We start from the raw sequence: 25,683 nt of genomic DNA, 5'->3' as shown, positions 1-25,683 counted from the left end.
CTTCTGAAGTACGCAGTCTGGGAGATCACAGCTCGACCTTACAGTCTGTTCTTTAAGGAATTCGGCTTTATACGCTTTAAACTCTCGCTCCAAACTTTCAATTCTTTGTCGTAAAAGATTCTGTTCTTGTAAGCCAACGTCACTGCACATAAGAAGGGAGCGGGGGAGGGAAAAACCTTCAGCAGGTAGAATCATAGAATTGTATCTAAGGCTTAAAAATGGCCGGTCAGGTTCAGGCTGCGGAACCAGATTTCTGCCTAGAAACCACGTGAACGGACCTAGTAATTCCTTTATTCCCCATTAATGCAGAACACAGAATCTGGTGCATAACAGGAGTTGAAATTCATGTGTAAAATCTGCAGTGAGAACAAGCCCTTAGAACCAAGGAGCAAGAAAAATAAAATAAATTTGCAAAAAGCTTGCCTTGCATTTGTCTGCGCTCGTTTCCGGTCTTCCTCGATGGCCTAAAAAGTTGAAGTACAATGGTCAGTACGTATCGTCCCCTATAAATCCATCATTTATCAGGATATCAGGGTGCGGCCAGGGTAAATACCTCCGATAGCTTGCCTAGTAGAGCCTCTAAGTGTAAGAGTCGGGCTTCGTGATTCCTACTGATAGAGTGATCTTCCTAGGAGGAGGGAAAAGAATGAAGGATTATACCCTGTACCCTTGTGTAGCTTCAAACACCATGACCTTGCATTTTAAGCCCCACCCCTTCCAATAAGCCCCACCTACTCGTTGGACAAGGTGCAGAATCGGTTAGTGTGTAACACATGAAAAGGCGTTGTCCCACTAAGCGCGGTTATCCTATACCCACAGGTAAGTGTCACCCTTGAGGAGGTCCCCAGAGATCAGCTATAGGACTGCCCCGCCACTAATTTAATCACGTGTCAAAGTAAACCCCACAGAAAGGATCCTCTGGCTGCAGCAATGCAATATTCTGCAACTAAGATAATTGGGATGTTGTGCCCTATCCATATGAAGAGCAGATACCTTCTGAAGATGGAAAACCCCTTTAACTAAAGGTTCTTCTAAACATGCCAAACTATACTGACAGCCTGCCGAAAGAGAAGAGCCCTCACCGCTGACGTGTCCTGCTCACTGGGCTTCATTTTACCAAGGTGCTCGCTGAGGAGACCAGAAATTAAAGCGGACATGTGACCCTGGTCGTTCATGTGACCGATCTGCTTCTGCATATCCACCACCAGCAGCTTGAGTTTGTTGTAGTCCTCCGCGTGGTGATTCTGATGGGTCGCTATTAAGCCAAATCTCCTCTCCAGTTCTTTCATTCTGACGTCAAACTGCAGCCCGGATTCCTGAAACGAGTTCAGTTTGTTAGATGAGGCCAGGTGTCTCCCAAAAGTCAATTCCTCATTACATATGGATGTGGGATTTAGGAGGAGCCGTCCCCTTAGGCCACACACTATGATGGCATTGCCTGAAGACTTCAATGTCGCAATGCGGCGTCACACAGACCGCCTGTCAATGGAGATGCTCGTAAGTCGCAGGTGATTTGCTCACCATAGACTTCAATGTAAGTGATGTGTGACAGCCCTGAATTTTTTTTTTTTTTTTTTACTATGGGGGCACTCTACTGCATTGTGGGCACTATGGGGGCTGTTATGCTGTATTTTCTTAGAACTAATCCATTACAATAGTGTCCACAGGGTAACTGTTGGTGCCGTCTGTACGAGCCGTGTGTCCTGTCCGGGCAGCAGGTGGAGCATGGAGGGAAAGCGCCGAAAAGTTATCAGAGCTTTTCCCAATTACTAAGAAAGCAACTTCAGACTAAGACGCAGGGACTTCATAGTAAGGGATTTCTTTGCGAAAAAGTGTTTCTTATAGTCTGAAGATACAGCAAGTGGCTTAGAAGCAGATTCCGCCCAACATCTCACAGAGCCATCACTACACGAGTCCTGTATAAGCCGCAGACTTTGTACAACTGTAATAAAATCCATGCTATGCCTATGAGGTTTGTCACTGGAGATGAGATCTTACCTCCTTGTCAGTGCTGGGTATAGAAATGTCAGGCAGTGGCTTCAGGCCGGGGATCGGATCTTCCCTTGTTTGTTCTGTGAGTGTATTAGATCCGCTGAATAAGGGTAGCATGGCAAGCAAGGTGTCAAAGCCCCAAAGCCAGAGACCTAAAAGACAGACAAATGTTCTTATAGTCAGAATTCACATGAGGGGGAACAATTACACCGTCCCTTTAAATATACCTATTATAAACCTGCCCCATAACCCTTCTCATTTAGTCATGTAACTGCTATAACATGACCCTCTTACCACAGGACATGGGATAGCCAAAGGCGTATGCATCATATGTAGGCCCATGTGTCTGCTATAGAACCCTTAGAGAAGAGGAGCCCGGGGCTTGTTACATGCTTGCGGCAACAAACATGTTCACAACAGGGGTTTTTATGCTGTCCAGATCATCCGCACATTTATCATTCATGCCTGAAAGCTGGTGTATATAATGCCTGGAATTTATGGCAGCTGGTTTAGATTTCAGTGCAAGCACATAACCCCAGGGAGGCGACTAACGGCCCAGGGGAGGTGGGTAATGGCTGAGGGGAGGCCACCAATGGCCCAGGGGAGGCCAGCAACGGCCCAGCTCGAGCACCTTCTCAAATCAGTCGCCTCCTCCCTCGCAGGGGATATGAGGACCGGTAAAGTATCGGTCATACATATCCCCCTAGGAGTTATCTTTTTGTGTCATTACAGCAGCCCACACAGATTATTTGTTGGTGTTTCCATAGACAGAACAGCTGCAAGTCCAGCTGTGATGACAAATATAAAACCACAATGTGAACAGTCGCCAGATGACTGAAAAAAAGAGACCGCACTTACCCAGGAGCAGAAGTAAAGGGATCAGGAGGAGCAACGCTTTGGAAATTTTGGGAAGGCATCTAGAAATAAAAGTAAAGGCATTTATCCCAATGCAGAGACTACAGGTGATATCCGGGTTATGCTTCCTGCAGGGCCTGACACCAGATTATCTGAATTCTTGTTTTATACCCCTTCCCCTTTCACCCTGCACTTGGCACAAGGTCCACAACGTATCTTTAAATAGAACTACAAGTGAATACTAACACAGATGGAAGCCGTAAATCTCACATTATTATAAAATCCTCACCTAGTTAGCAAAAATACATTCAACAAGGAAACCAGGGTAGTAAGTTGGTACCAGCCGGTGCCCAGCCACCAAAACATTCCAGATGCCGCCTTTCCTGTAAGGGAGAGATGAAGGATTAGATACAGATTGCACAAAGTGTAAACAGGAGTGAAAGCCGAGCGCTCGTGCAGATGGATCCGCTGTGATAAATGGAAGCATGCAAGAAGACCTTGTGCACCCCGATACCGGGCCCAGGACAGGGCGCACATGGACAGCATTGGTGTGATACAACAGGACGAGCAGTGACCAATGCCAGGACGTCGTACAAGAGGAAGACATTTACAAAAGAGAGGACTATGCATCTTATCAAAACAAAAAGATCCGCACAATGACAAGAAAAGCAAGAAAGTGAAGGAATGCAGAGACCTTTCCAATGCGCAAAATCAAAATAATAACCTGGTGATACAATGGCCAACCAAAGAAACGACAACACCTTCCTGGATACAAACCATCCAGCAGCTCCAGCACTGCGCACCGCTTGCATTAAAAAGTAACCTAAAAACAGAGGAGACAGTCTTTACAAGGTTGTCATATGCAGTGTACAGCGCTGTGATATAGGTTAGTGTTATAACAGAGGGTACAGACGCAGGAGCCGAGTGGTTAAAGGAAAAAGATTTGCAAAGAGGTAAAGAAAGATCCGAAACACCAAACATTGTGAGAACCCCCTTTATGGTGCAGGATCCCCTAGAACAGACTTGGGAATAGACGGGGCAATTGCTAATGGTCCAAATAGGCTCTGCCAGGAGAAGGGCGATTTGTGGCCTCTGCGCCGGGCGAGAACGGAATCGAGGACTGAAAATAAGCGGGGCGTGCATCTAATACGACATGTCTGCCATGTTCGGGCGAGGTGGGAACACGCCTTCTAAAGGGGAACCAAATGGAAAGTTAAATTCCAAGTTCTTTTAAAGGAATCACATTGGCCTCTGATCGGCCACTTAAGCAATGCCCCAATATATTCTCAAGTGCCATTCTAGGTGACCCTACGAGCCATCCCCTGACGCATGCACTACAATCTACAGCACACGTGTGTTAGGAGCATGCACTTCTCTACTACATACGTTCCTGGGAACAATGGCGCCCATAAACAGGCGGGAGGGTCTGAGCAGACCGACATGTAACAAAGGCAGTATAACCAGTAGCCAAACGCCTGCTCATTCCGGGTTTAGGAGTCCAGTGGGCGGCCCTACACAGATAACTGGTGATGAATGTTTAGGACCGCCCACTGGACTCCTAAGAATGAGCAGGGGTTAAGAGAAATAAAATGACAAGTAATACTGAATCTGTTCTCAGAAACCAATCTGCTCAGCTTCTCTTCCATCTGTACCATACTCGAGACAGGAGACATTTTTCGAGGTGATGCTTCCCCTTTAAGGCTTTCAGGACGCCTACTATTTGGGGCATCCGAGTGGACGGCACCTTGTTGGGGCAGGTCTGGAGGGCGAGACGCCGGATCTGATACATTCCAGGAATAATCGCGCACATAAGACATGTGCCAGCAGGCTGAGGGCGACAGGACACGCACCCAAAAAATTCTCACCCATCTACACAAAATGCTTTATTGGACACCGCTCAACCTACAGATAAGCGGGGGAGTCTGTGTGAGGTTTATTATCTGCAGATGTGAAATACAACAAGTCCCTCCGACTAGGCTGGTGTGATAAGACTGCGCCATCCAAGGGGCAAACAAGTAAAGACTCCGGTATTGGGGCTGAGTATCTGTGGCAGACGCCTGCTCTATGCTGACAGAAACGCACAGACTTGGCAGAGGAGGGTAATTTAGGAAAGAGCTCTAGACGGGACAAGATGGGGCGAGTCTGGTTCGGTCATTGTGCCAATGTGGACAGTGGGTGTTAGTGAGGAAAACGGCAAAAAAGTAAAATGTGCAAAATGAACCTGTGTAAGAAAAGAGGTGCCACAAGGACCCCGTCACCCTTGTAGCCCGTGAGGACTGCGTGTGGACAGTGGTGTGATTCTCATGTTGTTTCCTCCCTTTACAGTCATCACCTGTTGGTTATCACAAGAATCGGTTAATACAGATGTAGAATCGCCAACCTAAGGCGTCACCAGACACGTGGCTGAAGCTCCGCCATCTTGTGTCCTAATAGTCCCAGGATATTGCAGAGGAGACAGAGAATAGCACCGAGTCTGATCAGCAATATCACAAGGCCACCGGAGCACCAGCCACTGTATGGCGTACCCCCCCAAATAAGCCTAATACAGCTCATCCCTATATCCATGGTGTTTGAGAAGCTGAAACATGGGGGGGTGGTGTCTCACACAAGTGCCCCAGTAATGTTACCCCATACCACACGCTCTCACATACAGCTGCCTGGATCTGTATACTGGGGAGCGCTCACATCTGACTTTGTAGGTCAACCATGAAAAGGGATCTGCTGTAACCACCTGTTGAGAAAGTAAAGCCCCCTACCAATCTGATAATCACCCCATACATAGATCAGCTATATTCTGTATCACAGACTCATAAAACCCATTTCTGGATTCTTTAGGGTTGACCATTAATATCGGTCTCTTGAAGTCAGACCTTCCTTCTGCTGATCTGGGGGGAGGGGGGATCCGAAGGTCCAGAGAACCCCTTTAATGGCTTAGTAAACCTTTGCTTGAGAGTTAAGACGAACAGAGGATCCTGCAGAAATCCCATCTGCTACAGACAGTGGAGTCCGCCATCTTCTATTATGGATCTCACTGGGGAATAGGGGCATGCGAAAAACCCCTAACGAATTCCATGCACCCCAAGAACTATCTCTGGGCTGCCCCCTCCACGACAGGAGGGTCAGTGTTATCTACCCTGTGTGAGGAGTGACGGACGTGAAGTGTTATCTACCCTGTGTGGAGGCCACCAAGGACGATCATACTTACAAAGAGTTTCTCCGTTCCGATGGAGATGTCCGTCCTCGGTCTGATAGTCTTTCACGTTCATACTTCCACAGAAATTCGAGTGAGCTGGAACATACACACACACACGGACAGAGTGAAAAATAAAAAGCGTCTAGGTCTGGATTTGCATGACACCTAGGAAACCGAAATGTCGGCTACGCCATGGATAGGATTTGCTTAGTGCTGCCACTTATCAGCTCGATTAACATGTCCTGCGCAAGATGGACACTTACAGGGGTTGTGCAGTGAAGGACAAAAGGATACGAGTCAGATCACAGGGCGGGGGAATCAGGAGAATGGGGTCTGAGAAGGTGGCACTCCGTATACTGCCATGGGGGTGCAGACGCTAACATGTGACAGACGTGAAAGGTGCGCTGATGATAGAGGTGGCTGGAGCTTCATTCTATCGATTACTGGAGGACGCAGCAGTCAGATCCCCGGGGAACTGATATTTATCCCCATCCTGTAAATAGGCCATAAGTGTCTATAACATCACAATCCCTTTAAATTAACAAAAGTTGTCAAAAGATCCCACGAAATCGCTGAAATAAAGGATCAGAAGTTCTCCGTAAGTGCTGCACCAGGATCTCCTTGGTAGCTAAGAACAGACTCAAGGAACAAAGATGGCCGATCGCATGATTTCAGTGATTGGTGGAGATCTCAGACCCCTTTAGATATGGATGATCAGGAGATCAGTACCCCACCACCACACCAGTCGTCCGCTTCTGCCACTTGCTGCTCTTAGTTAAGACCTAAGGACAGGTCATCAATATCCAGGAGTTGAAAAAAACCCTTTAAACAAGGATTAAAGGGGTTGCCCAAGATATTTTAAAAACTGTTTTTTTTTTTTTTTTTATTGGCAGGAAACCTTATAACGAAATAACCTATACTCAGCGTCTGAACGTCTCAACGCTCCAGCTCTGCCAGTCCAGTCCTCGCCATCTGGAAGCCACGAAACCGACTGTGACTGATCGCAGCGGTCAAGACAAAATTCAATAGAGGACAGAACCGGCGGCCCGGGCGCAGTGGGCATTCAGAAGGAGAGCACGGCTGGTGAATATTTTATAAGGTTTCTACGTGAAGCTAAAAATCCCACATAAAAGACACAGCGGAAAATAAAAGAAATTCAGAATGACATGATTGAGGGACAGAAGATTTCCAAGAATGCAAATAAGTTTATATTCAGCGATATGCAAAGAGATGAAGCTGAAAATCAGTGCGGTAATAAAGAACGCCAGCGGCCGGGATCACCGACATACTGAACACTGCAGACACAAACAAAGCCCACTTTCCAATTGCCCTAAGCCAGGTGATTGAGAGGTCACACGGTGCAGGGGTGTCACCATATTTAGGTACCTTTCATCTTATAACCAAGCTTCTGTGTGACCATGTGAAAGAGACTGATGAGCAGAGCCGTCATGGAGGACAAGGCTCTTCTGAGCAGCACCGCTGCCTTGTGCACGGACTGAGGACGTTCTCCTAACAAGAAAAATCACCAGTCTGAACACTACATAGGACAAGTCATTTATGCTGGCCAATAAATCATCACTGTTGGTGCCGCGGACGCTATACAAGCTGTATGGGGACCGTAGAATCGCGTTACACATTGTGCACCTCCATACGGATCATCGCTGGGCCGTCTATGATCAGTGGCTTTAGGAGGCCGTTGGCAGGATCGATAGTACAACCAAAGTCTAGAAACTTTTCTGACAACTAATGCTACAGGAAAACAGAGCAGGAACCATAGAAAGTCATACCTAGAGCCCGCACAGTCCTCCAAAGGTTAAGGGAACCTGTGAGGCTGATTCAGGACACTAAACAACCTGGCAGGTCCTTATGGACTGGGGGGGGGGGAATCGGTGTCCAAATCACCCCGTCTCTCCTCTCTGGAGCTCCCGGTGCCTGCGCAGCTCTTCAGTGAAGCCAAGAACCTAGATCCCAGCTTCATTGTGCGTGTACCTGTGGTCCAACATATGCACTGAAGCCTCAGAGCAATATAAAGGTTTTTTTTTTTTATGGTGGGATTTGGAATACCTCCAGTACCGTGTGTGTTTTGATGTCCCAAATTGCCCTTACAGGTTCCCTTCTTTAAGAGACCCCAATCCCCCCATTACATAGGTCCGTTCTTTTAAATTGTACCAGCCCCTTAAACGACACCGAGCCCTGTATAATGATCAAATAATACAAGAGAGAGGAAGACGGCTGCGCATTCACAGGATGGACTTGGCTGGCACATAAAACACAATGGAAATGCACAAAAGTCATTAAACCCTTCGTTTGTTTTCATGGACTTTGGAAACTCCCGAATACCTCTAATAAAATGTGACCTCCTACTCAGAGAGGACACAGCCCGCAGGACATGATTTTGCATGTGGCTTCTGTAAAGAACGGCCGAACGTTTGACTAGTCAAAAACTCTGCAGCGAAAACAAGACAATCAATGCAAGAGCGGCTACATGAGGACGAGAGCAGAAATCTTACTGGACTTGTAGCTGCGGTCCCGGGAGTAGACTTTAGTAGAGGTGGTGCAGGAGGACGCGGCGGATGCACGAGGTGCGGAGTAAGCGGTGAGGACGTCGCTCCGTTCAGACAGCATGCTGCAGTCATTGCAGGTGTAGCCGTTTACGAGGGAGGTCTGAGTTTCTGTGGTGAGAACGTCGCCATTGCCCATAATCACTGTAGTGTCTGTGGCTGGGGGAAAAGGTTTTTTTTTAAAAAAAATGAGAGGGGCAAGACACGCAAGAAAACTACTTTCCCTTGCCGGGTGTACAGCAGGACTGAGGCCATGTAACCTACTTACCTTTAGGATCGTCATCATCCAGACCTATAAAGAAGAGAAGAGGGGAAAAAAAATAAAATTAAAAAAATTCAGTAGGTACCTAAAAAACACAAGGAGATCGGGTATCAACGTTACATAAAAAGAGGAAAAATTATATGGCAAAGGACGGCCAGAAGCGTGCTGAACGGGGTTGCTAAGCAATCGTGATTAACAGAAAGGGAGCTGTGAAGAATCGCAGCGGTACCAGCGCCGCGCCAATGCTGAAACGTTCCCTTGTGCCTGACAAAATAACTATTCTCTATGGAGGAAAAGCAGCTACAGCCTTGTCTTTCTGCAGGAATCGCGCCCGTCCCCGCTGTAGAACGGTTGACTGAACTGGACGGAAACAGAAGTGGAAGTATAAAAGCCATCAGACTGGTCTAGAAGAAAAGTGGTCAAGAAAATATGAAGCAGCGAAGTCATGGAGTCCGGACTAAGGCCTGAGGCCTCCAGAAGACTTCATATTCCTCCTCCGTGTAACCTCTAATCCTCACAAGTCCCCCCCCGCACTATAGCACTTAATAACCTACATATGAGCAGCTTCTCCCCCCTGTTGAGGCCCATTCACAGCAGATATGAAGGAGTTTCATGCTCAGAATTCCTCTCCACTTTCTGCCGCTCCGGCTGTCACTCACTGACTCCGTTCTATCCAGAGTCTCAGGCTGCGGGTTCGGAGTCGACCTCCCCCTGAATACAATAGCCGGCAGAGTCATGGTGGAATGAGTCCGTGATCTTCAAAACCAGCACCAAATGCCACCACGTGAACACACTATTACGGTCTCCATTCTCTTTCCCTTATAGATTGCAAGCTCTCGTAGTCAGAGGCTTCTCTCCACTTGTACAAGATACTCAGAGTCTTGTATTGTGTCTAAACCTTTTTTATATGGTACTTTAATATAATAATTGACTCTCGGGGATCAAGACACCCAGGAGATATACAAAGGTCTCTTTCAGGTTGCTACAAGACACTGCTGTAGCCCAAGGCTGGCCAACCAGCAGGGTACATAAGGGGTGATGTGCACCAAGAAAGTTTGTGGTAATGAAGTCATTAGGATGCCAGAACTGGATCTGGGGTTAGAGAAGTAAAAAAAAAAAAAAAAAAAAAAAAAAAAAAAAAAACAAAAAACTTACCGTATTTTTCGGACTATAAGACGCACTTTTCCCCCCCCCCAAATTTCGGAGGAAAATGAGGGTGCGTCTTATAGTCTGAATGTGGAGTGGGTTTGCGGCACGGCCGCGCTACTGTCACCGCTGGTTTTCTTCAGCGGCAGTAGCGCGGCAATCTGCAGGCCCCGGCAGCTAAGACAGTCCCCGTCAAATGCTGTAATAGACCGGCGGATGCCGGGGAGTGTCTTAGCTGCCGGGGCCTGCAGATTGCCGCGCTACTGCCACCGCTGGTTTTCTTCAGCGGCAGGAGTGTGACAATCTGCAGGCCCCGGCAGCTAAGACACTCCCCGGCATCCGCCGGTCTATTACAGCAGATGCCGGGGACTGTCTTAGCTGCCGGGGCCTGCAGATTGCCGCGCTACTGCCACCGCTGGTTTTCTTCAGCGGCAGGAGTGTGACAATCTGCAGGCCCCGGCAGCTAAGACACTCCCCGGCATCCGCCGGTCTATTACAGCAGATGCCGGGGACTGTCTTAGCTGCCGGGGCCTGCAGATTGCCGCGCTACTGCCGCTGAAGAAAACCAGCGGTGACAGTAGCACGGCCATGCTGTAAATCCGCTCCTCCTCCGCAGGTCCTGGCAGTCAGTTAGCCCCGGGGCCGGTCCCCACCGGCCCCATACCTTTAGTGATGCAGGCCGGCTCCTGCACGGCGAGGCCGCAGGAGCCGACCTGTTCAGATGACAGCCGGGAGCTAATGAAGGCTCCCAGGCCTGTCATAGATATATATTACTATCGCGGCTGGTCTATGACCCTCCGCGATAGTAATGTATAGAATCTCCCATAGACGGCAATACACCTGTATTGCCGTCTATGGGACTTGCAATCAAATGATTGCAGGTTCAAGCCCCCTAGGCGGGGGATATTAAAATAGTAAAAAAAAAAAAAAAAAAAAAAAAAAACACTTAAAAATTTTTTAATAAAAAATAAAATAAATAAAAGTTCACCTCCTTTCCCTAGAATACATATAAAAGTATAACATTACTGTGAAACATATACATTAGGTATCCCTGTGTCTGAAAATGCCCGGTCTACTAATAGTTTTATGTACAGTGAACGTCAAAATCAAAAGTGCTAAACTGCCGGGTTTTTCTCTCCGTTTTGCCTCTGAATTAAATAAAAGGTGATCTAAGCAATAAACATTTCCCAAAATGGTATAACTAAAAAGTACACCTGGCCCCACAAAAAAAATGCCCTATACATCCCCGTACAGCTGCAGGGTCACCTGTCAATGTGGCCTTGCAGCTGTTCCAAAACTACAACTCCCATATATTAAATATTTTACCATTTTTTGCCTGAAAATTTTTTTTCCCTATTTTTCTCCTCTAAAACCTGGGTGCGTCTTATAGTCCGAAAAATACGGAAAAATACCTTTAGGATACGTCGTCAGTATCAGATCAACAGCAGTCTGACCGTTGGGACCCTGGCCGATCAGATATTCTGATCGGCCACTGTACAGGGATGAGTGATATCTGTGCTGACGTATTGCAGCTCCAATACAAGTGAAACATGGCAGAGAACTTTTAACTCAGCATAGGGCGGTCTCTGTCTTCTGCCCAAGAAACTGGACAGGAGATGGAAACCGGCAGTCATTTTTCAAACCCATTCATTTGATTGGGTGTGCAAAGTGTCTGCCCATGAGCGTTTTATGGTCTCTGCAGCAAAACGCGAAGACCATAAAGCGCTCACAGGCACACACGGTCTGCCGGGTTTCCATCTCCTGAAAGCAGAGACCGGGGTGCAGATGTGAAGCCGCCCACAGCCGAGCACAGAGCAGAGCTATCTGTTTTTGTATAGGTGATAGTATGACCAGCTGAACGGAACGGGCCCGGGTGTCTGATCCCTGACAAACTGATGACTTATTACTATAGGTTTACGCCAATTATAGGAAACTGTCATTACTGATAAATGGCCTGTGTAAGTGTGCATAGGATCACCTGACAAACAAGCAAATCCTTTTTTTTGTAGGGTGATCACTTTTTTTCTGCGACAAGAATGTGGACAGCGCAATAGGTGGTAGGTGGACAACAAAGGCAAACTACACGGCCAGTGGAAGAATTGGTCATCAAGGATTTCTCCTACAAGTTTGGATGGGCGGGTTATATTATGTTCAGGACCCCACTGACAGAAAGGGTCTCATTCTGGCAGACATTGTGTCCATGCATTACATGATTGGCCACAGTGCAATGCCACCTTTTCCCTGCAGGGGGCACTGAAGAAATCTAGGCCTGGTAACAGTCGATTACAATTGGTCTGGATTATTTTACCCCTAATGATCGCACCTGATCAATGCAAAATGCTTAAAGTCATCCTGCCATCAGGAAAAACAGTATCAGACTAATGCCAGGACCTTATAGCGCAGCTTCTACACTTTCACACATTCTTATTCTGCATTGCAGCTCTATGTTCATGAAAGTTTGGATGCAATTATGCAAATTAGATGAAAAGGGCTTTACAGATGTGTCCTCTTCCCTTGACATAATCCCCAGGTCCGTCCTCCATTGCCTGAGCGACGTCTCCCGCTTTGTCACACTTGGTTATCTGCAGCTCTTTCCAGCTAAGTTACATAAGAGAACACAAACTTATTTTCATGAGAATGGAGCAATAAATAATCAGACATATCTGAGAAGTGTAGAAGCCGCCCTAGCAGGTACTGGCATTAGCTTGATACAGATTTTCTTGCTGACAGACTCTGTACATCTACAAATGAAACAAAATCAAGAGGGAGATCTTTTGCGCTTACCCCATAGGTGTCCCACTTCTGTCTGCTCCCGTATAGACGACTCATCTAAGACTGTAGACAATGTGGAGGTATCTGTGACATGTGTGCTGAAGCTGCTCTGGAAGGACGCATTGCCAGCTCCTCGTCTGGACACGCGGCGGCTGCTGGAGGAGGACTGGATGCTGCTATTGTGCCTGTCTTTACCAGACCTGAAGACAAACATTGGGGCAATTTACTTTTTAAGAAAGTATATGGGGACGCCTCGGCCGATTATAAAGCTAATGCTACCATGACATCTGTAGCTGACCAAAGGTTGCCAGGTCGCCCTGCGAAGCATTCACTAGTCAATGGAGTTGTATTGCAATCCCTAGTGTGCAGAGGAGATGCGTTGCGACCCCCAGTGTACAACAGCTGCACCTTCTAGTCACAAAAATATTGAGCAGGGGGCAACTAGGACTTTCGGCACAGTTAGGGGTTGCAAAGCAATTCTATTCACTAACCTTAGTGAAGGACTAACAAGACGTCACAGCCAAGGTATCTACCGAGGCCAGAAAATTAGCTGCAATCAACTCCAGCCTGACCGGCGTAGGTTTAAGTTCTTGTGTCCAGGACCTCCCAAGATGTGCCAGGACTATGAAGAGGCTGCGGCCTGGAGGAGGAAAGTCTACTCTTAAAAAGGGCTGTTGGGAGTCGTAATTTACTTACCTGGTCCTGGGGATGGTGGTAATGTAATTCACAATCATGTTGTGCCCTGGGTGTGTGTGTGTGGGGGGGGTAATCTGCTTGTAAAGGCTGCAATACCAGTAATATATAAAGGAATGGTTCACATGAAGGTTAAGCTCACATCTACGGTGGAATTTCCTTCGGAGACTCCACCACAGATTCCACCTGCATGGAGGACTGTTCTTGGCCTCTTTCAGGTCTTCATGCAGACCCAAATGACAGAAAACCAAGAGCTAGTGTAAATCTAACATAACATTCAATGCTAAACACCCAGTGTTTATCTTATCATAGTTCTATCTTATCTCCATCTTATCACTATGGCATAAACCTGTAAGCAATCTGCTCTAATCTTGGTATTTATAAGGCCCAAAGCATTGCATTCTCAGTGCGAGCTGGAAATAAAAATACACAAGACTAAAGCTACTGCAGTCACGTAAGAGAAGGTCGAGGTCTTTTCTGACAACTGGCACCTTTCTATTGCAGCTGAACTATAAATCTACACCTTCGGATCAGCAGAGGGTGCAGGTTTATGTACACAGGGAGATAAGCTGTGGCCGGGCACATCTGCCAGCTATCAATGGCCAGGGGAACAAAGGTTTGAGTATGGTGAAATCCCAGTGCACATCAGGGAAAGGCGTGCTGCCCTAATACACAGAGGAGTGTCAGACGGTCCCACTGAAATGGGGGAGAACCCAAAGGAGACCTCAGGCATCAGTATAAGAGCCTGCTACAGTTGTACCCGCGGCCTGCACGGCAGGTAGATGCGTCTTATTTACATCGAGTCATTGTAGTCATCTATCAGGACAGGAGAGATCTCGGCGGCCCAGACATTTTGCACAGAAATGATCTCCACTGGATCCAATGGTAACAAATTCTTATCTGCGAGATGTTTGGGCAGACGTATGAAGATGGAGGTTTTCAATGCTGCAGGGCCTCCAATTAGGCGCTCCCTCCACCAGGCCAGCTGCATTTCGCTATGTTAGGTCTTAAGAGTCAGCAAGAAAACAAAGGAATGGATATAAACTATATTGTGAATTGGGGGTCAGTAACCTTCGGCTCTCCAGCTGTTGTCAAACTACAACTCCCAGCATGCATACTGGCTCTGCTGTTCTTGGAACGCCCATGGAAGTGAATGGAGCATGCTGGGAGTTGTAGTGCCGAGGGTTGCGAACCCCTGATGTAGATGGAGCCCCATGGAAGACGTTACACGTTCAGCTATAGTTAATGGACATCATGTAGAATAGATCTGCATCCACCATTAGACGACTTACCTGTTAATTGACCTCTCGTTGGAAATCCCTCCAGAATAAGAGACTGTAGAGCTGAGGCTGCCGTTCAGGAGATCATCAGAAAAGCTGGTTGCCGTGTTGGCTAAACGCAGACTACGCCGCGACATTCTCGGAGAATCAAATACAGGATCCAATTTATGTAAGTTCTCAAAGTCCAGCGCAGCCGAAGAATAACTGGAGCTACAAGAGTGAGGAAGACGTTACTCTCCGTACCAGAAAACCAAAACAGAGTAAAACGTGAGCTTTACAAGGAGTCTTATATTTATCTCTATGAACCAAGACTTGTACATAAGCCGCGATAATCGAAGATGTCACCGGGGTCAGAAAACTGACAGACCTCGGTCAGCGCCATATCTATCACCCATATTGCAGCGCAGTCCCATTCACATGAAAGGGATTGAGCTGCAGTACCAGGCACAACCTATGGGCAAGAGTGGCGCTCTAAGAAATAGGTGACAGTTGGTTAACAAGTGGTAATAAAGCAGAGCGGAGGTCTCCAGGCGTCCGATAATGAGCATGACCTACTAGGCGGACTGCGCATTGAGAGGTGACAAACCGCGACCTAAATTTACAGACTTACAATTCCTTTTACAAGAAGATAGTTATAAAAAAAAAAATTGGGTCAGAGAACAAGGCGCACAAAAGAAAAATGGAAGCAGCTCCTCATTTGATGTATTTTTCTGCCAAGGCGTCGGAGAAGGGGCGGACGTTCTTGTAATGTATTTTATTAATCTATCAAACTTCCTTTTATTTCGGAAACCGGCGGTGAAGTTCCCATTAACAATTCTCTATCATTGCCAGGAGACTTTGTCCATCCATCTGTACTCAATGTCGTACATAGAGCGGACGCATTTACCAAGATGGCGGTCACATCATATGGCCGTATCTCTGGTTATGTTTCGGGTATGATGAGAGATGAGATTCTGAGATGACCGCACCTATGGAAGCCTCAGACGTCACACACTGTAGTAGCCGAGGGCTTATTAACAATATCTGCCGAATAGGATGGCGCCGTACGAGTATACCATATATAAGGTAAGGACTAGGGATTGCGTGTGTAGAACATCTTACAACCTGCAGACCCATCTCCCGATTCTTTAGCCCTGGACTTTTTTGTTATCTGTAAGTCGAACCCCTATCCAGCTGAAATCCTTGAGAACAGCAGCGCCCTCCGAAACACTTGAGGCCTGGCTAAGACATCTCCAAGATGAAGAGCCGGCCGTCTGCATCAATGGCCCGATTATACAGACAAGAGGCAATGACGTTTGCCAACAAGGCCGTAACATGCGGCAAGTGACAGCTGCCAAACACTGGTGGAGGAGAACAAGCGGGCAGTGTGAGGCCGGGCACCTAATGGCGTCCTATGATAGTGTGTGCACAGATCCTCATACAGGAGCTAGGACAGTCACTGAGCCATTATAACCCCACATATATATATATAACCCCACGCAGATTATTCTACACAACAAGAGTCACATTTATAGTGGAGAACGTCTAAAATTGGACAAAAAACAAAGTTCTACAAGTGAGATTTCTCCCTCTGTGGCAGGGAAGAATTTAGGAGGGTGTAGTGTAAAGTGACAAAGCTCAACCATCAAAACCTAAAATACTGCGGGGTCACTGGACACGTCGGGAACGCTCAGGACGTCCATACAGCGGTAGTACAGCCATAACTAAGCTCCCGCCTTCAGTTATTTTCTCTTGTATTAGGGCATGTTCACACAACGGAATATGCAGCTGATTTTAAAGGGATCCTATCATTAAAACTTTTTTTCTTTCTCCCTAGCACATAGGAATAGCCTTAAGAAAGTATATTCTTCTCCTACCTTTCGTTGTCTTCTCCGTGCCACTGTTTGGTATATAATCTGGTTTTCGACGGTATACAAATGAGTTCTCTCGCAGCACTGGGGGCGGTCCTCAGCGCTCAAACAGCACTGGGGGCGTCCCCAATGCTGCAAAAGAACTCTCCAGCGCCGCCTCCATCTTCGCCTGGAATGGCCCCTCTCCACATCTTCTTTTGTCCTGGGTTTCAATCTTCTAGGCCTTGGGCAGAGCCGACTGCGTATGTCTGGGCCACAAGTAAATGGCCGCTTACACCAGCTGTGTAAGCGGCCATTTTTCTTGTGGCCGTGGGCATGCGCAATCGGCTCTTCCCAGGGCTTAGAAGTTTGAAGCCAGTGCCGGAAGAAGACGCGTGAAGAGGCCGTTCCTGAAGAGGATGGAGGCGGAGCTGGAGAGTTCTTTCGCAGCATTGGGGACGCCCCCAGTGCTGCGAGAGAACTCATTTGCATACCGGCAAAAACTGGATGATATACCAAACAGTGGTGTGGAGAAGACATGTAAAGGTTACATAGGGCTGGAATTTGGAGAGGAATACGATGCGGAGGCATCTGGTGAATCAGTCCTATGATACTTTTATTATATGCACGGCCTCACTTTATTAACCCCGTGGTATATGAGGTTTGTGTGTGCAGGTCCCACGGGCCAGTTTTTGGAAGCCTCGAATTCCTCTCCATATTCCGCCCATAATATCAGGACCTTCATTCAGATAAACCCAAAAGCAAGAGAAATTTCTGCAACAAGTTGTCACATGTGAATTCAATCTTAGGTCTTAAAAGTGTTTCCCAGGATGTTTTTATCAATGACCAAGCTTTCAGATCAGCAGGGCTCTAACACCAGGGACCCCCTACAGATCAGCTGTCAGACCCCCATGAGCCCATACTGATCACCTCCCCTAAGGATAGGTCATGACTAGAGCAGATGTTTAATATACACTCTCATTATACAAGACTTATGTGCACGAGAACATCCCAGAGCCTGCGTAATAAAGCAGAAGAAAAATCTGACAACTTTCCTTTGACATAAATCTAAAGCTAAAAAGTGTTTACAATGTGTCAGGACGGAGAGAAGCGAGAGCGGAACCATTAGGAAACCTTTAGCACAGATGCCGAGCATAGTAAACATGTCTGTTCTGTGTTTATGCCGACATACTATCGCTGGGTGGGGATAGACGGAGCGTCCAAGGCCAAAATACTCAACATCTGACTCATCTGCTGCAGAGACGTTGGCTGGGGATGAACTACCGATGCCATGTTACCAGCCCGATGCCATGTTACCAGCTCGGAGATGGGGGAACGCAGCCGACAAACCATTCACGTACCCGGCCCAGAGCTCACAAAGCAAAGACTGCCCTGATCTCAACATCGTCCAGTCTGTCTGGGGTGACATGAAGAGACAGACTGATTGGAGCAAGCGACATCCACAGAAGATCTGGGCTTAGTCTTCCAAGATGGCGGCGGCGGGAACAACCTCCCTGCCCAGTACTGCCTGCAAGTACAGAGAAGAAGGCAAAGGGCAAAGGTCACCCCGAATACTGACGGGATTTACATTTCTCTTTCCTTCATTCTATAACATGCTGACTGCAGACTAGACTGTATTTTCATGGTGACCGCTTCCCTTTCATTCTTATTTTGTTTTCCACGCCAGCCTAAAACTTTTGCACAGTACTATAGTTCCCCTACCAACTTGGAACAAGCATAATAACTAGATGTCATCTACACAAGACATTTCAGATCTGAGTGACCCACCACCATATTAATCTTTACCCAGTTTTATTGCAGCCACAAGTACAATATGGCACCGACAGCACTTTGGTAAATTTATGCAAACATTGGGAATTTCACGTTCTGCACAGAGCCGCCGCCCGTCACTGACCGGACACTCTCATTTCACGGCACCAGCTGTTGTCAGTGCCCGATCGTCACCTTCTGCATGGACGATTATAGCGCGGCTTATGTACATTGTCTGGACGGCCTAATCCCAGGCACCCTCGCTCTAAGCACAGGGCGACAGATGTCACTCTCAGAGAGTTCACGGTGCAATGAGAGGCTGAGCAGAGTCTCACCTTAGAGCATAGGTGTACCCAGTGTTTTCGGGAACACACTGGGGAGGAGCATACGTGTGAAGATGGGAATAATCCATTCTCAGGGAGTCAGATCATGCTGCAGCAAGTAAAAGTGCAAAAGATATAAAAACCAGCATTACAGAGAGTCATAAGACATAGCAATAAGCTGGCCGGACTGGACACATGCACAGCAGGGACGGGGATACTGGGCGCACGCTGTGTATGGGAACACTAAATATTAGATGTTACACATGTTGTGGGATGAGGGACAAGATCCAAATCACAGAGATAACCCAGCAGCATCCGGATACAAGTGGAGGGAGACCCAGGTGACGGCCATTGTCCTAATGTTTATGGTACCGGACAGATAAGTGGCGCCTAGTGCCAGACCGCCATGACGCAGGGAGCCCACATCTCTAGGCAGCGTTTGAGATGGGAAATCCGGCCAGCGTACACACCATTAGTTACAAGCCCCGATTTCTCCGTGAGCACTGGGTCTTAAAAAGGGTCATTCGTTTCTTTGGGCCACGGCACCACGTGGCAAAAAACGCAGCGTTTTACTGTACCCAGGCTACTGAGACACTGAGGGCCAAGAGCGGGGCAGTATAGTTATATATGAGGCTAGGGCTCTCTGCCCCCTGGCATTATACTGTCCCCCATAGCAATGAAAGTTTGTCCCACGTCTAACACTTGGTCTTCCTTTTATATAGTGGGAATGCACAAAAGACAACAGGAGCTTCTACAAGGAAGAAATGTCAGGGGTCAGGGTCCTATGGGAAGCTCTTGTAATTCTGATGAGACCCTCCCCATCACCTCCACCTTTACAGACAGGACCCAAATACTATCAAGTGACTTAAAAGCAACAGTGCAAGCTCCAGACAGGCTAAAAGCAGTTATTGGGGCAGAGTCCACCCGGCCCTATAAATACAAGGATCAGCCAAAGACAAAACAAAAATCAGGACTGAAAAAGGAAGGACCCAGAAGATAAGATGACTGCAGGGGAGCCGACGGCGAAACAGTCTCCCCAAGGCATGAAGGGGACACACCCATGCGAGCCCAGCCTGAGTCATCGCCGCCGTCGCCTCCCGAACACTTCCCAACACAGACACTTTCAAAAGAAAACAAGGAACATGAATATTTAATACATTAGCATGAAATCTCAGAAAATGTCTCGTGTGTATCCAGAGCTGTCAGCTACAGGGTCAGATCGTGTACACACATGCTGCAATGGAGTCACGCTATGCATCATGGGAAATAGTCCGGGCTCGTCTGGGGACCATGTAAATAGATCAGAGTATTAATACGGTCATTGTCTATATATACAGCATAGTAATTCTGAGCAGCTGGATGGGGCGGTGGGTGAGGGCACTCGAGAATAGTCCCCTGGGCAGAACCAGATGCAGAGGATGGACAGGACCCAACTTACTGAGGTCAGGGCGCTAGTGCGGAGCCAACATACTGAGGTCAGGGCGCTAGTGCGGAGCCACACAGGAGCCAACATACTGAGGTCAGGGCGCTAGTGCGGAGCCAACATACTAAGGTCAGGGCCCTAGTGCAGAGCCACACAGGAGCCAACATACTGAGGTCAGGGTGCTAGTGCGGAGCCACACAGAAGCCAACATACTGAGGTCAGGGCCTAGTGCGGAGCCGCACAGAAGCCAACATACTGAGGTCAGGGCGCTAGTGCGGAGCCACACAGGAGCCAACATACTGAGGTCAGGGCGCTAGTGCGGAGCCACACAGAAGCCAACATACTGAGGTCAGGGCGCTAGTGCGGAGCCACACAGGAGCCAACATACTGAGGTCAGGGCGCTAGTGCGGAGCCACACAGGAGCCAACATACTGAGGTCAGGGCGCTAGTGCGGAGCCACACAGGCGCCAACATACTGAGGTCAGGGCGCTAGTGCGGAGCCGCACAGGCGCCAACATACTGAGGTCAGGGCGCTAGTGCGGGGCCACACAGGAGCCAACATACTGAGGTCAGGGCGCTAGTATGGAGCCGCACAGGAGCCAACATACTGAGGTCAGGGTGCTAGTGCGGAGCCACACAGGACCCAACATACTGAGGTCAGGGGCCTAGTGCGGGGCCACACATGAGCCAACATACTGAGGTCAGGGGCCTAGTGCGGGGCCACACATGAGCCAACATACTGAGGTCAGGGCCCTAGTATGGAGCCGCACAGGAGCCATCGTACTGAGGTCAGGGCCCTAGTGAAGAGCCACACAGGAGCCATCGTACTGAGGTCAGGGCCTAGTATAGAGCCACACAGGACCCAACGTACTGAGGTCAGGGGCCTAGTGCGGGGCCACACAGGAGCCATCGTACTGAGGTCAGGGTGCTAGTGCAGAGTCACACAGGAGCCAACATACTGAGGTCAGGGTGCTAGTGCGGAGCCACACAGGAGCCAACATACTGAGGTGAGGGCTCTAGTGCGGGGCCACACATGAGCCAACATACTGAGGTCAGGGCCCTAGTGCGGAGCCACACAGGAGCCAACATACTGAGGTCAGGGCCCTAGTATGGAGCCGCACAGGAGCCAACATACTGAGGTCAGGGCCCTAGTATGGAGCCGCACAGGAGCCAACATACTGAGGTCAGGGGCCTAGGGCGGGGCCACACATGAGCCAACATACTGAGGTCAGGGTGCTAGTGCAGAGTCACACAGGAGCCAACATACTGAGGTCAGGGCGCTAGTATGGAGCCGCACAGGAGCCAACGTACTGAGGTCAGGGCCCTAGTGAAGAGCCACACAGGAGCCAACATACTGAGGTCAGGGCGCTAGTATGGAGCCGCACAGGAGCCATCGTACTGAGGTCAGGGCCCTAGTGAAGAGCCACACAGGAGCCAACATACTGAGGTCAGGGCGCTAGTATGGAGCCGCACAGGAGCCAACGTACTGAGGTCAGGGCGCTAGTATGGAGCCGCACAGGAGCCAACGTACTGAGGTCAGGGCGCTAGTGCGGGGCCACACAGGAGCCAACGTACTGAGGTCAGGGCGCTAGTGCAGAGTCACACAGGAGCCAACATACTGAGGTCAGGGCGCTAGTGCGGGGCCACACAGGAGCCAACATACTGAGGTCAGGGCCCTAGTATGGAGCCGCACAGGAGCCAACATACTGAGGTGAGGGCTCTAGTGCGGAGCTACACAGGAGCCAACGTACTGAGGTCAGGGCCCTGGGGCTGCCATGTTGGGAGCCTTTTATAGACTAGGGGCTGATCAACAACCTTGGCCCATACCTGTGACTCTTCGCTGCTTAAAAATACATACATATACATACATACATACATATATACATACATACATATATACACACACACTTATTAAATATTAGTGGATGGGTCTAAACACAAAACCTGTCTTGTTACCCATAGCAACCAAGCTCAGGGAATGTTTCACTTGTGAAGGCGACAGTTTCTATTCGTGTATATTTAGACACTGTAGACATGTCATAGTGAACTGACACAATTTACACTGTTTTTGCAGGAAAGAAAAAAAAAAAACAAAAAAAAACAAGCAAACTAGATCTGAGTCTCCTTTTAGGATAAGGCCACACACTGCAGAAACGCAGCTAAAATCCGCTGTGGAAAGCGACACCTTTGATGCATTCTTTCCCCGTGTGTTTTACCATTTTCCGCATGTAGTTCTTCAATGAGACGTCCCCGACTTTGCCACTCACCGTGCAGTTTACTGGACCAACAATGTGAATGAGAGATCATTGAACCTCATCTACACATTGCAGAGGCTACGGGGTTAAGGAATGTGGAAGATCTGCATTGTCAGAAATTGCAGCGTGTTCCTTTTAGCTGCGGCATCTGAACTAAACTGAGTAAAAACTTGTTTCCGCTGCTCTTTTTTAGCTGCGTTTAACCATGCGTGGCCAGATCAGAGATTAGTGGACAGATCTTTTACTGGAGTATTGGACAAAAATTTCGACTTCTTTAACAATCGACGAATGATGCCATCGTCTGTGACTGGGATGTCTAGTGACTTACCTTACTGTACCCGGCAGATTCTTCATTGTGGACTTGGGGTTCGGCCAAATTCCAACCCCCAGGTCACATGATCAGAACCTCCCTAATGCCCAATTCGCTCTGCCCCTTCTCTCCCCATCTCACAGGTAATTGACCTGTTTTTTGGGGGGCTGGCTTTAAAGTCAACCAGTCTCTAAGGCACAAGTCAATTACCTGTGAGATCAGGAGAAGAGGGACGGGGGAAACAGAAAGGCAAGTTCAATGCCAGGGCCACACGACTCCCATCCCTCCACCAAAGATTGTAGTGTCACCTTGCGCCTCTATAACTCATATTAGTGAATGGAGTCGCAACATGCTCACCTTTTTTTTTTGCATCGGTCACAACATTCATAATGTGACTCCATTCATTAACATGAGTTCTAGAGACGTAAGGTGACGCAGTGATCTTTGGTCAGACGGCGGTAGGTATTATTGTATGTATTATTGTATATTATTGTCAGCTCACTTCACCTCTTTCTTCTCTCCCCTGCAAGGAAGTTTTTACACCCAACACAGCAGTCACCACCCTCATCTTTGGCCATAAGCCATCACACTATCAACATGTCAGACATTACATAAAACAAGCGCACATGACCACGGACACTACGCTATGTAGAACTAAACACATGCACTCCTACTTACACGCGTGTATGCGTTTCCCTGGATACACAAGAATTTATATCTGAAAACAAGACCAAGCCCCAGCAGCTGCGGAAGCCATTACTACGTGCGGTGACCGGATCACACGCTCCTCGTGGTGAAGGGCGAGGAGACTCAGACTTTCCATAACTGCACAGAATGGCAGCTCCGCACTTGGCTACCAAGCGTTAGGGTACACAGCGTGGCCAACAGCACAGAAAGAGTTAACAAGGGCAGGAGATTTCAAGAACTAGGCCACCGGGGAGAGTAAATGTACCCAGCAGGGGATCTGCTCAGCGAAAACAGGGGACAGCACATACAAGACCATAGCAAGTGTGCGGGACATCTGCAGAGCTGTATGGTGACACATGTCAGGACACAAGGACCCCATTATACAGCCAGACATACAACCGCCTGGTAGTGAACGCTCACATGGTGCAGTTGATCAGTGTTAATACAAAGCAGTATTGGGGGAAAAAAAAACTGCATGCATTTTATTAGTTTTGCAGCTGAAACATTTATTTCCAGTTTCATGTAAAGTCATTTTTTTTTTTTTTTCTTACAACGGTTTTGTTTCTGTTTAAGCTGCACCGTGTAAACGTGCCCAGACACACCTGTATGTATGTATCAGCAGGGTGGGTACTAAAGCAGGTATGTCCAGGTCACGTGCAACAGGCCATAGAAACTTGGGCTGAGTTCACACAATTTATAGCCTTGCATCAAATCACTTTTCCCTGTTTAAGATGATGGATGACAGCCACATGTGAACACAGCCTAAGAAGTTTACTTTGATGTCTATACAAATTATAGGGACATTACGTGATAAGAGAGCGGGTCTGCCTAAATGGGAGAAGACTTAATGGGTCAGAAATCTGCACCTTATATTAGAATTACAAGGCATCATGCCGTCACGTGACAGAAGATCACAAAGTTGCACGAATAATGAGGTGACCTGTAACGTCCCAGAAAAATACAACCCAGCTGGATTTCCGCGTGACTGCATTCACCATCATTAGTTGTGCCCGGCACCCGGCCAAAAGTGGATGCGCTGCCCGAGTCTGCCCAAAACTTCAGAGCGACACGGCCAATAAATACACAAATGTGCAAATAGACATTTCTCCTGGCAACTGGTGGCCTCGGATGTATTAGACAAGCACAGCATACATAGCACTCGGCACGTGCACGTCACCCACTGTTACAACGTTTCACACTTCCAAATATTCCAAAGTCAGATCATCTGGAAGACGCCCCTTTAATAATAAAGAAAAAAAAGTGTCCATGTGGGAAGTCTTGGAGAGCTGTCAGTGCTGTAGGTTACACCTGCACAGTCCGTTATGCCAATTTGCCCAGTGGCATATTTCGGCCATGTCCTCCCCCCTCCCGAGGATCTTCATGCGATCCGCCATAAGCCAGCGCTATCTATACAAACACATTTCTACAAACTGTCAGCTGACGCTTCTGGATACACAAGATAACACCATGCACATGTCTGTCCACAAAAATCGCACAACATGAGGCTCTCCCCAGCCCAGACCCCAAACATGCCCCCCGGGATCCTTCTCAGGCCTCTTTAGGAGGATGCACTGAAGCTTTTAAGGGGCAGAGGTGGCATAGCAACAATCAGCGCCCATCCAACTATTTATAACTGAAGGAATTGACACAAGCACAGCAGTGAATGGAGAAGCAGTAAGCGCAGAAGCAAACCTAGGTCTCCCGGCTCCTGAAGCCGCTGAGCAGGGTCATCTCCTTGTGCTTGTGCCCGCAGCTATGTGGCAGCTCCTTCCATCTCCAGCTGGGGCTGCTCGCAGAAGGGGAAGTTTGGAAGTTGTCAGGGTTTGCTATTCCACACTGCTGCAAGATCCCAAAATGGCTTCCCTGCCTCAACAAAGCCTGAAGGATCAGCCTGGTGTGAACGCCCCCCTCCACGGCTCAGCTGTCCATCTCGGCCTTGCTTCAAAACTATTGGAGGACTGGAAAACAAGTCAGCCCAGAAGATTAGCTTAACCATTCACATGCCGAGCGCTGTCACTTCCACAAATATTCTGGCAAGAGAGGTTTATAGAGTAGAGCAGGTATACAGAATATTATAGATCTGTCATCCTGATTTGTAACATTTATTCTTTTGATATTGTGATTTGGAATATTTATCTTTAGATTCTACATTGTATCTTTATTTTATTTCCTTATTTATAATATTAATTATGCAGTTCTTACTTCCAAACCGTATCGTACAATCATTCCACAGACTTAAATTGCTCATGAATCTTGGACTTGTCTTCATTCAGTCCAAGCTTACTGGTGATTCCCCAGGGTGACAAGTTACTCAGGGACCGCCATGGTCAGT

At 48.0% G+C, this 25,683-nt stretch overlaps 1 protein-coding gene across 6 annotated transcripts in view; it reads right to left on the bottom strand.

The window, feature by feature from the left end:
- Nucleotides 1-25,233, bottom strand: part of SUN1 (Sad1 and UNC84 domain containing 1) — a 30,675-nt gene extending 5,442 nt beyond the window's left edge. Inside the window, exons 1-17 of one of the 6 annotated variants that reach the window (XM_075285067.1) lie at nt 25,044-25,233; nt 18,689-18,785; nt 14,767-14,964; nt 12,794-12,981; nt 8,870-8,893; nt 8,551-8,760; nt 7,427-7,549; nt 6,053-6,136; nt 5,069-5,179; nt 3,572-3,670; nt 3,137-3,230; nt 2,851-2,909; nt 1,999-2,144; nt 1,083-1,316; nt 554-628; nt 424-464; nt 1-142 (exon numbers count right to left, since the gene is read on the bottom strand). In XM_075285067.1, coding sequence (XP_075141168.1) covers nt 1-142; nt 424-464; nt 554-628; nt 1,083-1,316; nt 1,999-2,144; nt 2,851-2,909; nt 3,137-3,230; nt 3,572-3,670; nt 5,069-5,179; nt 6,053-6,136; nt 7,427-7,549; nt 8,551-8,760; nt 8,870-8,893; nt 12,794-12,981; nt 14,767-14,964; nt 18,689-18,765 — 1,905 coding nt within the window. In that variant the 5' untranslated portion in view covers nt 18,766-18,785; nt 25,044-25,233. The remainder of the gene's footprint in view (nt 143-423; nt 465-553; nt 629-1,082; nt 1,317-1,998; nt 2,145-2,850; nt 2,910-3,136; nt 3,231-3,571; nt 3,671-5,068; nt 5,180-6,052; nt 6,137-7,426; nt 7,550-8,550; nt 8,761-8,869; nt 8,894-12,793; nt 12,982-14,766; nt 14,965-18,688; nt 18,786-25,043) is intronic. The other 5 variants (XM_075285068.1, XM_075285069.1, XM_075285070.1 and 2 more) reach the window with 5 other exon arrangements.
- Nucleotides 25,234-25,683: the final 450 nt, after the last annotated feature.

This window comes from Leptodactylus fuscus, chromosome 8 (genome assembly GCF_031893055.1).
Source record: "Leptodactylus fuscus isolate aLepFus1 chromosome 8, aLepFus1.hap2, whole genome shotgun sequence".
Lineage (NCBI taxonomy): Eukaryota > Metazoa > Chordata > Amphibia > Anura > Leptodactylidae > Leptodactylus > Leptodactylus fuscus.
This window is presented reverse-complemented; position numbering and strand designations above follow the sequence as displayed.